We start from the raw sequence: 19003 nt of genomic DNA, 5'->3' as shown, positions 1-19003 counted from the left end.
TAAACGACCTAGTATAACAAATTTTAAGAAGGTACACACTCTCAGGTCATGCATTGCTGACTCTGTGTGTTTTGTGGAACTGATGGTTCCACTGGGTTACCTAGGGATCTGAAATATAAAAAGAATTAGAAACCATTGTTCCCAGAATGAATAGCAAATTATTAATAATTAAAACATTTTTTTTTCTGGGACGCCTGGAGGGCTCAGTTGGTTAAGGGTCTGCTTCGGCTCAGATCATGATCCCAGGGTCTGGGGATAGAGTCCTACAACAGGCTCCCAGCTCAGAGGGGAGCCTGCTACTCCCTCTGCCTGCTGTTCCACCTTGCTTGTGTGCACACATGTTCTCTCTCTCTCTCTTTCTCTGACAAATAAATAAATAAATAATCTTTTTAAAAAATAAATTAATTTTTTCCCACTAATGGCCTGTGGTATATAGCAAAGTGTATAGCTACTATTTTGTATACCATACGGGAAGTTGACGAAATTCATTTTAAATTCATTAGGCAATAATTAGAGCATAGCTTTACTGTTCTTAACTCCTGCAGTCATGTGTCTTCTCTGGATTATACTAATTCTTGTAAAATGTGACACACTATTGAGTGTATAGATATTCTGTCACCATCATAACATTTTTATAATAGCTTTCATTTAAAAACCTTATTGTTTTATGTTGAATGCTATTTAATTTAAATACAAACAACTAAAGACAGACTTTATAATCCAAATAATATTTTTGATATGCTAGTATATGAGTCACCAAAAAAAGCAGCTAAGTTTCATTGGGGGTAGGCGGAGTTCAGCCACAAGACCACTGAAAGCAGTCCAGGATAATGGGGGAAGAAAGAGTTGCCGTTGGCCCTACATCTGATTATGATCTCATGAAACTTCATGTATCTGTGGCCACACACAGCTGATTTCATCCTCTGGCCCTGAATTTCCTTTGATATTCACTGGTTCATTGGAACCAAGAACTTTATTCCATAGTTATGTGAGGTAAAGTTATGATTCTGATATTCTCATTAGAAGTTCTTTATGAAACAATCCAATCTAATTGGATAGTAAAATCCCTAAAAGTTCCATCATAAACAGATTGGCCTTCAGCACTGGTAAATTCTGCAAACAGGAGGCTGTTCACCCACAAGAAACAGGTATCACCAGCCCACCTACTGCTTCACCTGAACTACTGGCTCATTGGGATCCTCCCTGCAAGACTGGTCTCATGCCAAGAAAACTTGTTTTACTGGAGAAAAAGCATACCTCTGAGCCTTCTACCATACTACTGATAAATTGCTGAAAATTTACAGAGTAAATGCTGATGAAATAAGCCAAAAAGTGTATTAAAGACATGTACAGACTATTCAAGAATAAAAAAGCCCAAAGTAGGTAAAATATCCTCAATTCAAAGAAATATATACACATACCTCAGGACATAGCACATTCACCTATTGGCTTACAGCTTAGAACAATGCAGGCACATGTTCAGCAAGAAATATGTGCAAAAAAAGCCATAATCACATGAGTCTTAATAATAAAGCTTATGTTTTCACTGACATAGATCAATAAATAGACTATACTATTCACAAAATTAACATAGATCAATAAATAGACTATACTATTCATAAAATTAACACTAAAAGGAATGAAAACATTTGGACTATAGCTACGTTAAAAAATAGATGAACTTTGCAAGCATAATATTGAATGAAAGGCTAAGTTACCAAATGATATAAATCATGATTGCAATATAAAGGTAGAAAATAGTCAACCAAATGATATTGCATAAGGATCCAAAAAATAGAGGTAAAACTGTTGAAGAGTAAAGCACTGAAATGATCATCATTAAATTGTGAATGATGGTTGGAAGGAAGGGGCATGTGATTGGGATGAGACATAAAAGGAACTCCTTTGGCAGATATAAGGTTTGTTTGGACCTCAGTGTAAATTATTCAGGTGCTTGCTAAGTATCTGTTATATTCATCATTCATATTTCATGTGTATTATATATCACAATGAAATGATGAGTATGACAATTTTTTTTTGTAAACAAAAGTGGGCAGTGAACTGCCCTATCAAAAGAACATATATATTTATTTATTATCATATCAGGGAGATCATATGATAGTTGTCTTTCTCTGCTTGACTTATTTCGCTAAGCATGATACCTCTAGTTCTATCCACGTTGTCGCAAATACAAGATGGGATTGGGAGGGAGACAAACCATAAGTGACTCTTAATCTCACAAAACAAACTGAGGGTTGCTGGGGGGAGGGGGGTTGGGAGAAGGGGGGTGGGGTTATGGACATTGGGGAGGGTATGTGCTATGGTGAATGCTGTGAAGTGTGTAAACCTGGTGATTCACAGACCTGTACCCCTGGGGATAAAAATATATTATATGTTTATAAAAAATAAAAAATTGAAAAAAAGAACATATATAAAGAGAATATATAAAGTATATATTTAAGTATATTTTAAGGAATAGAATATAATTCAAAAGGACATTATTTCAGAATAATTAAATGAAATACATGCAAAAAAAAAAAAAACCCTTAATAAAGAAAAGGAATGGTAGGCAAAATAAAACAACTATCTCCTGAATAAAATATCTAAAATATCTGGAGTACTTTTTAATGCAAAGAATAAAAATAACAGAAATTAAATATTTTATAAAAAATGTCATATAAGTTAATTGGGTTTAAATCCTGCTAGTTTGGGGGAAATGTGGCCCAAATATGGTTAAACCTTAGGTATGTATAGTTAAAAAAAAAATGTAAGGATAATCACTAAAGGGAGACTGAAAGTACATACCTACTGAGTCACTGAAAGAAATAGTGGAAGGAAAACAAAACATACAGAGAAAAACAAATGTGGCAAAGTGAACATATAAAATATACATATTTTGAGACAACTAAACTTGTGAAGAATATGTAGTCTAGAGGACCATAAGAAATCATAATAGTCAGGGGTGCCTGGGTGGCTTAGTCACTTAAGTGTCCAACTCAGTTTCAGCAGGGGTCATGATCTCACAGTTGTGAGATCAACTCTGTTATGGGCTCTGTTAGATAGGCATGGAGCCTGCTTAAGATTCTCTATCTTCCTCTCCCTTGACCCTTTCCCACATTCTCAAAAAAACAAACAAAAAAAGTCATAACAGGTAAATATAATGAGGTATCCTGGAGATGATCCAGTGACAGAAAGATGCCATTAGGTAAAAATAAATGAAATCTAAATAAATTATGGACTCTAGTTAATTAAAACAATAGGCAAAAAAAAATCATAATAATGTTTACAGGGACAGTCCTATAAATCAAAGACAGAGTGAATAATAAATTAAAACCCAATGAAAATATTGAACTTAATAGTACAGAAAAACTAAAAATATCAGGGAAATACAAATTAAAGAAAGTGAGTGCACAGATACAGATGTATGCCAGACCAGATAGAATTTAAAACAGAAAGCAACATGAGAGAAAAACAGATTCAGCATTTAAAGGTAAATGTTAAATTTCTAGGAAGATATAAAAATTGTAAATATGTTTACTATATAAAAATCTTCAAATATACAAAGCACGAAATGAGTAAATTATAATGAGAATTAGGCAAATACAACTGTATAGTTGGAGGTATCAGTATTATTTCTTAAGTACTGAGAGTTTGAGCAAATGAAACTAATAAAAATACAGAATATTTGGGGGCGCCTGGGTGGCTCAGTGGGTTAAAGCCTCTGCCTTTGGCTCGGGTCATGATCCCAGGGTCCTAGGATCGAGCCCCGCGTCGGGCTCTCTGCTCTGCAGGGAGCCTGCTTCCTCCTCTCTCTCTCTCTCTGCCTGCCTCTCTGCCTGCTTGTGATCTCTGTCTGTCAAATAAATAAAATCTTTAAAAAAAAAAAGAAGAAAAATACAGAATATTTGAGTCATTAACTTAAAAATTACAAGAAAGCAGTTATAACAAAATTCAATGATTAGCCATCTTACCAAGCACAAAAAAAAAGTAATAGCAAAAAGCTAAATATAAAAACAACACATCAAGTTTATTATTAATCAAATTCTGTGAAGTCAAGTAAAATAAATAAAGATCCCACAGTTCCAAGAATGGAAATTAGGAGATGAGGAGGTAAACAATACACGTGTATTAACTTAGTGAACCAATGCAGTTGCTTTGGAGGATTTCAGGAGATGACAGAGGTGATGGTAATAGTATTGACCTTAACCATGTTTATAATACAGAAAAGTGGATATTGCTATTAACGGTTACACAGTGAAGAAAATCTACCTCTTTAATCCATGCTACATTTACCCCTTATTTACTCTTCAAATGCTTTACATTCATGACAAGCCCATTATCACATGTCCCAATATCTCCCTTAGATATTTGATAAGTGGTGCATCACTTGGGGGGGGGAGTATTTCCGTTTTATATCGCATCTATAAGGCTACACAAGAAACACAAAGAAAAATCTTTAGATAAGCTATTATGTTTATCACTAACCTCTGTACCACCACAATCACATTGTTCTGGTGGTTCCAAAATTCCATTGCCACAAAGTGAGTGTCTTTTTTGGTAAACCACTTCTGAAGCTATTTGATTCTGAAGACATTCAAATTCAGGCTGTGAAATCATACGTTTAAATTCGTCCATGCTGCAACTGCTAAAAAACTTTACACCATGGGAACGTCTAAAAATAAATTACATTCTTCAGATAAATGGAATAAAATCAGTTTCAAAGAAACCCCCTTCAATAGAATATTATGAATTCTGTGCACTTCAGGTACAGAAGAGCCAAGAAGGAGGGGAGAATGCTTTTTCCCCCCTTAAGTTTTTTTTTTAAATACCAGTTAGTTAATATAGAGTATTATTAGTATCATGCGCTTTTTTCCTAATGCCAGTCAAAAATAAAAGCAGTAAATTCATATAATAGACATCTAGCTCATAGAGGAAGTTAAAATGACATGAGTCAGAATACATTACCAATCTTAACAGTGCTTCACACACAAAAAGCTCTCTTTAAATACATCTTATTTTCATTTTTATTGTCAATATAATTATTAGCATTATAATAAGTAATAGTTAAAATGAAACATTAGGAAATTTATGTAAACGGAAGGAATAAAAGATGACTAATGTGTTAATGAAAAATCAGAGTTATTTAGTTTTTGGTATCAAAATCTATCAATTAAAATATATCAACATAGAGTATATAAAATCTGTAAGTACAAATCCTTATCTTATATTTGTACATTTCTAAGTGTACTGCTTAATGTTTTCTTTAATTTTATAGTAATATAAATCTCAGAGAAATGATACAACATAGTTTAAAGAATAAATTATGTTTCCTGAAACAGTTAAGAATAATTGCCAAAATAATCTTAATAACTCTTAAGTATTTTAATGTATTTAATTCTTACATAGAAATGAATTCTCCTCAGGCAGGCCCTTCAAAATCAGGAAATAGTGATACATTACTAATATTTATTCCTCAGATTCTATTCAAATTTCCCTTTCATCAAAATATTGGCACTTTATAGCAATAGGATCCAGTTCACAATCAATCATTTAGTTCTCAATATCTAAGTTTGTTGCTTAGTTTATGCATCTACATTTGTTCTTGCATTTCATGATCTTGAAAAGTTTTATGATTATAGGCTGATTATTTGCTAAAATAAACCTTCTCCTCAATTTAGGATTTAAGATTATAAATTGTTCTTTCATAACTACACTGAGGTTATCCATCTTGGCAACTTTGTTACAGAATCATTACTGAGTCTGTTTTCATTGCATACTAATGACTCCAATTTTAATTTTGAATCATGTTTTCAAATTTTACTATCTGGGTTATAATCCAATTACTACCATTATTATTTATGGCATTCAAATTGTCCCTGATTTGGCTTTTGGGAGCCACTTCAAACTGGTTTTGTGTCCCTTTGACAAATCTCCATGGTTCTTTGAACACCTCCTTATATTCTGACATGAGATGTTCCATACTCATGTGATTTTTCTGTCTTAGCCCTAGAATCAATCATTTCTCCAAGGTAGCCCAGCTCCTTTTAGTGGAGAATAGTATTTTTAAAATTATTTCTTTTTATTGAAGTGTAGTTGACAATAATATTATATTGGTTTCACCTGTGTAACATAGTGACTCAACATTTGTATATATTGCAAGGAAATGACCCTAACCATCTGTCATGATACAAAGTTGTTACACATTATTAACTATATTTCCTATGCTGTACATTATATCCCCATGTCTTATTTATTTGATAACTGGCAGTTTGTACCATTTAATTTCTTTCTCCCATCCCCTCTAAAAATTTCATTCTCCCATCCCCTCCTCTATGGCAAACACCAGTACACCAGTTTGCTTTCTGTATTTACAGTATGTTTCTGTTTGGGTTTGGTTTTTTTTTTTTTTTAACTTTTTTTTTAGTTGCCACATATAAGTGAAATCATGGGTATTGTGTCTTTCTCTGATTTATTCACTTAGCATAGTACCTTCTAGGTCCATCTATGTTGCACAAATGGCAAGATCTCATAGTTTTTTATGGCTGATATATGATATATATACATGGTATATATAAAAAGTATTTTCTAACCTATACATTTATCAGGGGACATTTAGGTCGCTTCCTTATCTTGGCTATTGTAAATAATACTGCGATTGAAGGTAGGGGTGCATATATCTTTTCAAATTAGTGTTTTTATTTTCTTCAGATTAAATACCCAGAAGTGGAATTGCAGAATTATACGGTAGTTCCATTTTTAATTTTTGAGGAACCACCATACTATATTCCATAATGGCTACCCCATTTTTCATTCCCACAAACACTGCATGGAGTTCCCTTTACCCCATATCCTCACCATCACTTGCTACTTCTTATTTTTGATAACAGCCATTCTGACAAGTATGAGGTGATATTTTATTGTGGTTTTTATTTACATTACTCTGGTGATTAATGAAGTTGAACCTATTTCATGAGTCTGCTGGCCATTTGTAAGTCTTCTTTGGAGAAATGTCTATTTGGGTTCTCTGTCAATTTTTAATGGAATTATTTGTGTTCTTAGTGTTGTGTAAGTTCTTTATATATTCTGGATATTAACCCCTTATTAGGTATATCAGTTGCAAATACCTTCTTTCATTCAGTAGGTTACCTTTTCGTTTTATTGTTTTCCTTCACTGCGCAAAAGCTTTTTTTAGTTTAATGTAGTCCCATTTCTTTATTTTTGCTTTTTTTGTCCTTTAATGACCAGACATATCCAAAAAATATTGCTCAGACCAATGTTCAAAGTTTACTCCTACGTTTTCCTCTGAGAGTTTTATAACTTCCATTCTTACAATTAAGTCTTTAAATACATTGACTTTATTTTTGTAGATGAAATAAGAAATTCAAGTTTCATTGTTTTGCATGTAGTTGTCTAGTCTTCCCAATATCATCTATTGAAGAGACTCTCTTTCCTCACTGAATTTTTTGCCTACTTTGTTGAAGGCTAATTGACCATTTAAGTGTGAGTTTATTTCTGAACTCTATTCCACTGATCTATGTGTTCATTTTTGTGCTAACTCTTGGTTTGGTTTGGTTTGGTTTGGTTTGGTTTGGTTTGAGGCGCAAGGATTTTCATCAAGATTTATTCATAAAGGTTTAATACTGGAAACAACTCCAATGTCCATCCAATAAACAGTAAGTATAAAAATTGTGGTTTTTTTTTTTTTTTTTTCCCCACACAATAGAATACTTGCCAGCAGGGCACCTGATTGGCTCAGTAGGGATTAAAGCTTCTGCCTTCAGCTCACGTCATGATCCTGGTGTTCAGGGATCCAGCCCCATCAAGCTCTCTGCTCAGCGGGGAGCCTGCTTCCTCCTCTCTCTCTGCCTGCCTCTCTGCCTACTTGTGATATCTGTCTGTCAAATAAATAAGTAAATAATCTTAAAAAAAAAAAAAAAGAATACTAGCCAGCAATAAAAAGGAATGAATTTCTGATGCATACAATAACATTCTGTTGAGCAAAGGAAGTCAAATGTGAACATTGCCTATTGTGTATACAAATTCCTGGAACAGATGAGACTAATCTATGACAGAAATTGGTGAAGCAGTTGCTTTGTGGGGAGGGTTGACTTGAAAAATACACCAAGAATTTCAGAGGTGTTGGGAGGTATTCTTATCCTGATTGGGATGGTATTTGTGAAGATGTATATGTTGTCAAAAGGCATCAAAATGTTCAGGTAAAATATGAGCATTTATTTTAATGTAAATCAAAACTCAATAAAAAATAATCCTAAAGAAAATGCACCAGGTGTCCTAATTACCAACATTGCATTGTTTTGATCACTATGGCTTTGTGATAGAGTTTGAAATCAGGGAGTATGATACAGTTTCATTTGTTCTCAAGATTTCTTTGACTGTTTAGGGTCTTTTGTGGTTCTATATATATTTAGGATTATTTGTTCTAGCTCTGTGAAAAATATCATGGATATTTTGATAGGGATTGCACTGAATCTGTAAATGCAGGTGTATGGACGTTTTAACAATTTTAATTCTCTCAATCAATGAGCATGGAATATCTTTCCTTTTTTTGTGTGTTGTCTTCAATTTCTTTCATCAAGGTTTTTCTTCTTGAAAGTCTAGCTACAGGCTTATTGATTTTATCATTTCAAGAAATCTGCTTTAAGTTCCTCTTTTCTAATTTTAAGTGTGTATTTCATTTATTTTTACTTATCTTTATTATTTACTTTCTTTTACTAAATTTAAATTGATTTGCAATTGACTTCTAGTTTCATACTGTTGTGGTTAAAAAAGATGCTTGATAGAATTTAAATCTTCTTACATGTATTTATTCTTGTTTTGTGACTTAATGTGATCTATCCTGGAGAATATTCCATGTGTACTTGAAAAGAATGTGCTCTCTGCCAATTTTAGATGGAAAGCTCTGTATATATCTATTAAATTAATCTGGATAATGTGTCATTTAAGGTCAATTGTTTCTTTATTGATTTTCTGTCTGGATGATCTATCCATTGATATAGGTGGGGCATTGAAGTTTCTTCTTATTATTTTATTACTGTCAATATCTCCCTTTGTGTCTGCTAATACACACTTCATGTATTTATGTGCCACTATTTTTTAAAGATTTTATTTATTATTTATTTGACAGACAGAAATCACAAGTAGTCAGAGAGGCAGGCAAGAGAGAGAGGGGGAAGCAGGCTCCCTGCCAAGCAGAGAGGTCGATGCGGGGTTTAATCCCAGGATCTTGGGATCATGACCTGAGCTGAAGGCAGAGGCTTTCACCCACTGAGCCACCCAGGTGCCCCTAGGTGCCCCTATGTTAAGTGTATAGATATTTATAAGTGTTACATCATCTTGTTGGAGTGATTCCTTTATCATCATGCAATGACCTTTTTTTGGTCTCTTATTTCAGCCTCTGTTTTAAAGTCTATTTTGTCTGATAGAAGTATTGCTACCTCAACTTTCTTTTCATTTCCATCTGCATGGGATATCTTTTGTCCATCCCTTCACTTTCATTCTGTGTGTCTTTAGATATGACATGATTCTATTGTAGGTAGCACATATACTCTTGTTTTTGTCCACTTAAACACCATATGTCTTTTGACTGGGGAATTCAATCAATTTGTGTATTTAAATTATTGATAAGATATGTACCTAGTGCCATCTTATTGTTTTCTTATTGTTTTTGTGGTTCTGTTTCCTTCTTCTCTTGGTGTATTCTGTTGGTATTTGGCGACCTCCCTTAGTGTTATGTTTAAATTCCTTAATTTTTTGTGTAACTATTTGTATTTGTTTTGTGTTTACCATGTAATATGTAATTTCATATGTAAATTCTATGAATATTGCAGTCTATTTCAAGTTGATAGTTGCTTAAGGGTGTTCCAAAAGTGCTACATTTATACTTCCCCTAGGTTTTGTTTTTAATATCATATTTGACATCTTATTTTGTGTATGCCTTGACTATTATAGGTAGATGATTGTCTACTTTTGTCTTTTAGCCGTCCACTAGTTACATAGGTGGTTGACCTGCTGCCGTTACTATATGTTTACCTTTACCAGTGAGATTAATTTCATTCATAATTTTCTTATTTCTAATTATGGTCTCTTCTATTCCATTGATAGAACTCCCTTAACATTTCTTGTGTGACCTGTTTGGTTTTGATGAACTCCTTGAGCTTTGCTTGTCTGAGAAACTCCTCAACTCTTCTTAAAATCTGAGGGACAATCTTGATGGGTACCATTTATTTTTTATTCCTTTCATCAATTTGAATATATCATGCTACTACATTCTGGCCTATAAAGTTTTTGCTGAAAAACAGCTGATAATCCTATGGGAATTCGCTTATACCTAATTGTTTTTTTTCTTGCTGTTTTTAAGATGCTCTGTTGATGTTTAAACGTTGACACTTTGATTATAATGTGTCTTTGCTCTCTTTGGGCCCATCTTATTTAAGAACTTGGATCTCCTTTACCAGATTAGGTTAAGGTTTCAGATATTATTTCTTTAGATAGGTTATCTGATCTTTCCTTTCTCTTCTCCTTCTGGTGAACCTCTGATATGAATGCCAGTGTGCCTGATGTTACCCTAGAAGTCCCTTAAAATATCCTAGATTTTTTTAAATTATTTTTTTCTTTTTGCTTCTCTGGGTGCTTTTCATTATCGAGTCTTCCAGACTGCTTATCCAGTCTTCTGCATCATCTAATCTGATGTTGATTACCTCTAGTGTGTTTTTTTTTTTTAATTTCATTATCGTATTCTTCAGCTTGATAGGTTCTTTTTTTATATTTTCTATGTCTTTGTTGAAGTTCTCACTGTGATCAGTCTTCTTATGGTTTGGTGACCAACTTTATGACCATTACTTTGAACTTTACCTCCATTTCATTCTTTTTGTCAGGTTTTATCTTATTCTTTCATTTGCAACATCTGGTGCCTATTTTGCTTCCTTCTGTTTGTTTCTATGTACTGGGTAGTTATGTCTTGCAAGAGTGGCTTTAAGCAGAAGGTGGTCCTGTAGAGCCCAGTAATGCAAACCCACCTGGACACCAAAGCCACATGCCCCAGGCCTGCCCTCTGTATGGGCTGTGTGCAATCTCCTGTTCTGGTGATGCTATGACTGATACAGACTTTCTGGTGAGTGGGGCTGTCTCTCAAGGCACCTGGGAGGTGCAGCCACAACTGCTCCAGGCACACCAGTGAACAGGGCTGACCCTTGGCCCACCTGAGAGTCCTGGCCATGACTCCTACAGGCCATTATGTGGGGCCCTTGGGAGGGCCTCTAGTGCTAGCTGATGGCACCCACTTGATATGGCAGGACTGGGGGGAGGTTGCTTTGATGGGGTTCTTGTATTGGCCAAGTGTGCGTAGCAAGAGTGGCAGGACGGAAAAACACTGTATTGTACATCTGCAAGTTGCTAAGAGATTAGATCTTAAAAGTTCTTATCACAAGAAAAAAAAATCACATATGTTGTTCTTTATGGTGACAAATGTCAACTAGTTTTCCGTCCCTTTGACTCTTTCCTCTCCTTCTGGGAGCCCTATAACGTGAATATTGGTTTGCTTAATTTGTCCAGTAAGCCCCTTATTTATCTTCATTTTTATTATTCTCTTCTTCTTTTTGATGCTCTGCTTGTGAGTTCCACTACCCTGTTCTCGAGTTCACTGATCTTTTCTTGTTCTTCATCTAGTCTACTGTTGAATCCCTCTATTAAATTTTCAGTATGGTCATTGTCTTCTTCGGTTCCATGACTTCTTTGGGTACTTTCTTATATTTTGTAACTCTTTGTTGATGTTCTCACCTTGATCTTTTCTTCTCCTCTTGAACTTGGTGAGCATCTTTATCACAATGACTTCCCATTCATTAGGTAGTTTACTTAGCCTCTGTATCACTGAGGTCCTTTCCTGAGGTTTTCCCACCTTCTTTTTCTTAGAACATATTCCTTTGTCTTTTCATTCTGTTTTATTCTCTGTTCATTGCTAGGTATTAGATTAAACAGTCATCTCTTCCAGTTTTGAAGGGGTGCCCTTGCTTTGAACCTTGCACTTCAACCTTGTCCTAAATCTTGGTTGTCTCAAACTCTTGTGATTGTCCAAGCAGCATATTTTAGTTTTTAGCTCCAACTGTTGAAGGATGTACCAAGGCCTTTCATTGCCTCAAAAGGAGGACCTCAATCAGCACATAAGTTCGGGGTTATTAGAAGACAGACCCTCAAGCAACAGATTTTTAAAGTATGAAAATGTACACAAGTGCTAAGGGACCACAAACATACATCCCGATGACCAACATAGCCAGGAGATATAGAGGTGTCCATTGTGCATCATTTTAAAAAAATGGGGCACCAGGTCATTATAAAAGTTCCTTTCCCTGACATCCCAGAGATCTGTTGTGAGGCATACTGAGGGCACAAAATGGCATAAGACTTCATTTCCAGAGTCCACCCTAGTTGGACTCAAGAGGTGTCCCAAACCAGAAGCTTGACTCTCATGTAGATGCTCCAGGATGATCAAATGGGCCATTTCACAGAAAGTCTGGGGTTGTGTTTCAGTCTCTTGTCTGTGCAGTACCAGGAACAGTAGCTGGCCATGAACTGTTTCTCCATTTGTTACACATCTTTCTGGACCAGAGTTAGGTGATCAAGGGTTGCTTTTTGGGTAGCAGCCATGAAAAGTGGTATCTCAGACAACTTTTAAAGCTCCTCTTTGGAAGAGATTGACATTCTAGAGTACAACAGATGGAGAGAACCAAATGAGCACCTACTAACTTAAAGGTTGGGGTGTCCGATGAGAGTTCAACCCTTTATTCCTCAGGGAGAAACTCCTGATTCAGGTCCCTCCCAGTTGTGGGTTGGCATTGGTGGGGTGGCAATTACAGAAAGATGTAAGATTGTGTCTTAGCCTCTCCTTCCCACTCAAATATGGGCTTTTTCTCATTTGCCCAATATGTAGGAGTCCTCAGCTAATTTTTGTATTTTATAGAGGAAAATGTTCCATACATAGCTGTGGATTTGTTGTGTCTGTGGGAGGACATGAGTTCAGAGTCTTCCTATGTTGCCTTCTTGATCCAGAACCTCTACAATAAATAATTCTTGACATCTCCTTTTTGCTCAATCATAAGAAACTGCTATTGATTATTGTAAAATTTTTCATTTCCCAAACATCACTACACTCTCTGTATATTAATATTTATTTTTAAAAAATTTTATATTTTTTATTATCCATACTGAAGGAACCAATTAAGAATATATTTCATTACAGTTATTATAAAACCCCAATTCCCACGTCATGAATGCATGAGCAGGCTCTTTCCTACATTCCTATATCATATCCTGGACTTCTTCCTCTGACTGATTCTTTAGCCTCACTCTGTATTACTTCTTTTTCTTATGTCTAAAAACATTCTTGTTATAGTCCCAACTAGTAATTTTTTTCAATTTTATTCTTCCTGCAACCTTCTTATTTCAGTCTGCCAAGGTTTTTGAGCTTGTTATCCAAATATTACTTCACTTGGTTTGACTGAAAAGTTTTCAATGAGCTCTTTAATAACCGGATTCATTCATTCCCTTTCAGATCCCAACATAATTATTTCCATAATTATTCCTAGACCACTTTATCAGAATTTTTTTCCTCCCCATATTTTCCCTATTCATTTTCCTCTTAGCAGCTATCATTAATTGTTTAGATTTTGTTTGTTCTTATGTCTTATGTTTATATGTTCTTATGTCCACTTTTTAATTTTCTGTCCCTGATGGACAAATATATATAGGACTTATCTACCTTGTTAATCACTTGTAAATCAAACACAATAATCAGGACATAGTAGATACTCATTAAAAATGCATTATTACACAGAATACAGAATGATTGAGTACATTTTCTACAATATAAAATACTCACTTCCTTCACTAAACATTAAATAAATGCATGTTTATTTAATAAACATATTCTTAATCAGGTTATACTGAAAGATATTTCACATTAAAAATACTGTAAACATTTCCTATATGAAAATATAGATTTGACAAAAATAAAACCTTACATTGCTTTGCTGTTCATTATGCATGTAGTTCCTGGGCAGTAACAAGTGAAGATGTCATTATTATATGTTAATCCCAGACTAACTCCAAGCAACTGTGTCATAACAACTGAAAATGCTTCTAAAGTTATTGTCTGTGGATACTAAAGAGAAAAAAAGTCAGAACTGTTATCTAAGTTGTTTCATTACCTATTATATCTTGTCAAGTAAATGCAAATACAAATTAAAAAAAGAACCAGTATACCGAAATTATTTGCTTAAAAATATGGAAAAATAGGTAAATTTTGTTATTATCTTTGAGTAATAGCATTATTTGTCCAAATAGCATTGAGAAATAATAATTAAGATTAATGTAATCTCGTGATTTTATGACTTTATTGATATAGACCTTATTTTTTATTTTTTAAATTTGTTTTTAATTTATTTTTATTATTTATTTGTTTGTTCACTTATTTAAGAGACAACCAATGTGGGGCTTGATCTCATGACTCTGAAATCATGACCTGAGCCAAAATCAAGAGTTGGACACTTAATTGACTGAGCTACCCAGGTCCCCCTAATTTCTTTTTAAATTGAGAAAATAAGCATTGCTTCAGTAACTATATTACTTTCCAAATGAACCCGCAGAAAAAACACAGAGATTCTTAAGGGCTGACTCAGCAATTAGTTTTCACTTCAGAAATAGTTTTTGGGAAGAAAATCAAATTAACTTTTTTCTAAAGGCAGAATATTAGAATATCTGGCAAGTAGCATTTCTTTCGTCTTAAAAACTAAAACTTGAGAATTAATGATATTAGAAACACAGAAACCTCTGGTAATCAATAATCTTTGCATTATTTCCATAGATAATGCCTTTTATAGAATGTCACAGAATAATAATACAGTAAAATATACAGTATAATAAAGGATAAACAGTATTTAGCCTTTTCTTCAAGGGGCTTCTTTCACTAACAAATATTAGATTCCTCTATATCTTCTAGTGGGTTAATGAGACACTTCTTAAATTACTGAATAATATTTCTTTATATGTATTTATTCCAGTGTGTTTATCCATTCATTATTAAAAGACATCTTGTTTCCTTCCAATTTTTGGTAATTATGAATAAAGCTGCTATAAGTATTCATGTACATGATTTTGTGTGGATATGTTTTCAACTCATTTGAGTGACTGTTAAGAGGACAAGTGGGGGAAACTGCCAAATGGTCTTCTACAGTGGCTGTACCATTTAGCATTCCCATCTTCGTGAATGAGCGTTTCTGTTGCTTTACATCCTCATAACATTTTGTGTTACCAGTGTTTTGCACTTCCAGCACAAAGCCGAGAAGGACTGGTAAGTTACATTATTGCCTTGTTTCTTATCTCACTGGGAAAGCATTTATTTTCTCACCATTGAGGTGTTAACTGTAGGTTTTTTTCTAGATGTTCTTTCATATTTTAAGGAAGTTCCCTTCTAGACCTCCTTTCCAAAATTTCATCACAAATGGTGTTGGATTTGTCAAATTCTTTTTCTGCATCTATTGATATGATCAAAGAAATTTTTCTAATACAGCTTATTGATACACTTGGTTACATTTACTAGATTTTCAAATGATGAACCAACCTTATGTATCTGAATAAATTCTGGATATATATATCAACAAGGATATTTAAACTATTATAAAAATTTCTAGAGATGAAAAGGACAATAAATGAACTCAAAAATTTAAGGAAGTTATTTAAAATCAAATTTGAACAGGCAGAAGAAAGAATCAGAGCTGAAGACTGATCATTTGAAATCATCCAGTGAGAGAAATAAAAAGAAAAAAAATGAAGGATGTAAAAAGAACCTACTGACATCAAAAAGCAGACCAATGTATGCATTATTCCTATAATGAGTTTCAGACGGAGAAGAGAGAAAGAAATGGACAGACAGGAAGTTCATTTGGAGAAATAATGACCACAAATTTCAGAAATCTGAGTTAACATACAAAAGAAGCTCAACAAATTCCAACCAGGATAAATCCAGAGAGACTCACAAAGATTCCCATTAGCCAAAGACAAGGAGACAATCCTGAAAGCAGCAAGACAGAAGTGACTTGTCACATATAAGGGAGTTCTCATAAGATTATCAGTAGATTTCTCAGGAGAAATGCTATAGGCCAGAAGGGTTTGGGATGAATACTTTTCGAGTGCTGAAAAGAACTGTCAACCAAAATTATTGTATCAGGTAAAACTGCATTTCAAAATATAATGCTGATATGAACACTTTTTTCAAAAAAATAAAAGCTGAGATAATGAACAAAAGTTAATTACCACTCAATCTGATCTATAAGAAATATTAAATGGAGACTGTCATGTTGAAAAGAAATAATGCTAGACAGCAACTTAAAGCCAAAAAAGAAATTATAAAGTTCTCTAATATAGGTAAATACATGGAAAAATGTAGTAACATGCATTATTGTAATTTTGGTGGATAAATTCACTTTTAAATATTGTATAGAATTGGAAGGACAAATACCAAAACAAAATAAATCCCATAATCTATGGAGTAACATAAAGTGTGGAGTAGAATTGTGAGTAGTGCTTTTGTATGCAATCAAAGTTAAGCTATTAATAGAAATTGAGAAAAAATAATCCCCAAATTAATATGGAATCTCAAGGGACCCTAAATAACCATGCTAATTTCAAAAAAGAATAATAGAGTTTAAGGATACACATTTCCTGATTTTAAACATATTATAAAGCAAAGTAACCAAAACAGTATGGTACTGGCATAAAGACAGACATATATATCACTGAAATAAATTAGACAGCCTAGAAATAAACCCTTGCATATATGGTTAAGTGATCTATAAAAGGGTGCCAAGATAACAATGCAGAAAGGACAGTCTCTTCAACAAGTATACTCAATGGAGAAAATATAGCTTTTTCAATAAACGGTGATGGGAACACTGGATATGCACATACAGAAGAATAAAGTTAGACCTCCATCACCATATACAAAAATTAATTCAAAATAGCTTAAAAATCTAAATGTTAGACGCCAAACTATAAAACTCCTAAGAGAAACATGGGGGGAATCCTCATGACATTAGGTTTGACAATGATTTCTTAGATATTATGCCAAAAGCACAGGCAACAAGAGCAAAAATGGACAAATGGGACTACATCAAACATAAAACTTATGTGCTTCAAAGGACATGATTAACAGAGCATAAAGGCAACTTATAAAATGAGGGGAAAAATTTGCACATCAAATACCTGATAACATATTAAAATCCAAAATATAAAGAGCTCCTATAATCCAAGAATAAAAAACATCAAATTCATATAAACCAATTTAAAAATGGACTAAAGACTTGAAAAGACATTTCTCCAGAGAGGATATTCAAAAGTCTAAAAAGTATATGAAAAGATAATCATAGAAATGCAAATCAGGGGCACCTGGGTGGCTCAGTAGGTTAAGCCGCTGCCTTCGGCTCAGGTCATGATCTCAAAGGTCCTGGGATCGAGTCCCAAATCGGGCTCTCTGCTCAGCAGGGAGCCTGCTTCCCTCTCTCTCTGCCTGCCTCTCCATCTACTTGTGATTTCTCTCTGTCAAATAAATACATAAAATCTTAAAAAAAAAAGAAATGCAAATCAAAACCACATTAATAAGTCAAGCAGAGAGAGTCAATTATCATATGGTTTCACTTATTTGTGGAGCATAACAAATAGCATGGAGGACAAGGGGTGTTAGAGAGGAGAAGGAAGTTGGGGTAAATTGGAAGGGGAGGTGAACCACGAGAGACTATGGACTCTGAAAAACAATCTGAGGGGTTTGAAGTGGTGGGGGGGTGGGAGGTTGGGGTACCAGGTGGTGGGTATTATAGAGGGCACGGATTGCATGGAGCACTGGGTGTGGTGAAAAAATAATGAATACTGTTTTTCTAAAAATAAATAAATTGGAAAAAAAAAACCACATTAAGATATCACCACATGCCCAAAAGAATGGCTACCATTTAAAAAAAAAAAAAGCAACCACAGAAAATAATAGGTGTTGGTGAGAATGTGATGACTATAATGTGAACTGCTGGTAAAATTATACAATTCCACAACCCCTCTCAAAATCAGTATGATAGTTCAAAATATTAAAGATAGGATTACCATATGATCTAACAAACCCACTTTTGCATTTTTATCCAAAATAACTGAAATCAGTATCATAAAGAGATATCTGCACCTTCACAGTCATTGCAGCATTATTTATGATAGCCAAGACATTGAAAAGACTTAAGTGTTTATTGACAGAAGAAGGGAAAAAGAAAATGTCAGCGACATACACACACACAGAATGGAATATTATTCAGCCATACAAAGAATGAAATCCTGCTATTTGTAATGACACAGATTAACTTAGATGGTACTATACAAGAGAAATAAGCCAGACATATGAAGTCAAATACTGTATGATCATCATTGTATGTGGAATCCAAAAATGTCAAACTCACAGAAACAGACAGTAGAATGGTGGATGCCAGGGTTTGGAAAATGGGGCATGTTGGTGAAAAGGTACAAAGCTACAGATATGCAAGATGAAAGGTTCTGGAGATCTATTACACACAACAATGGAACATACTTAACACTACCATAAGATGGTAAATTTCATGTTCTGTGTATTTTACCACACACATACACACACACATACACACAAACTTTTAAAAATTATAATATTTTAGTTTAAAAATCCAAATAAAAGTTATTTTATAAAAATATGTCACAACAGCATGGTAAATATACTATATGTACTTTGGCTCCTTGAAGTGGATATTAACTTTCAAAATGTGGTATAATTACTGAATAGATGGGAATAAAATGCATACCAGAGCAATTCCTGCAGCAAACTTTGGATTGCATGCCATTCCATGATATGTTGCTCCTACATAATTAGGATGATCCCTATAACTAAACAACAAAATTTTTCTTGTAAATAAATACATTTTAAATTATTAAT

The 19003-nt window shown here is 34.0% G+C and overlaps 1 protein-coding gene across 1 annotated transcript in view; it reads right to left on the bottom strand.

The window, feature by feature from the left end:
* LOC122890375 (A disintegrin and metallopeptidase domain 3-like) overlaps nucleotides 1–19003 on the bottom strand; it is a 120380-nt gene that overhangs the window by 55714 nt on the left and 45663 nt on the right. The window contains exons 10-12 of the mRNA XM_044225999.1: nucleotides 18873–18954; nucleotides 14034–14173; nucleotides 4486–4672 (exon numbers count right to left, since the gene is read on the bottom strand). Coding sequence (XP_044081934.1) covers nucleotides 4486–4672; nucleotides 14034–14173; nucleotides 18873–18954 — 409 coding nt within the window. The remainder of the gene's footprint in view (nucleotides 1–4485; nucleotides 4673–14033; nucleotides 14174–18872; nucleotides 18955–19003) is intronic.

This window comes from Neovison vison, chromosome 11 (genome assembly GCF_020171115.1).
Source record: "Neovison vison isolate M4711 chromosome 11, ASM_NN_V1, whole genome shotgun sequence".
NCBI lineage: Eukaryota > Metazoa > Chordata > Mammalia > Carnivora > Mustelidae > Neogale > Neogale vison.
This window is presented reverse-complemented; position numbering and strand designations above follow the sequence as displayed.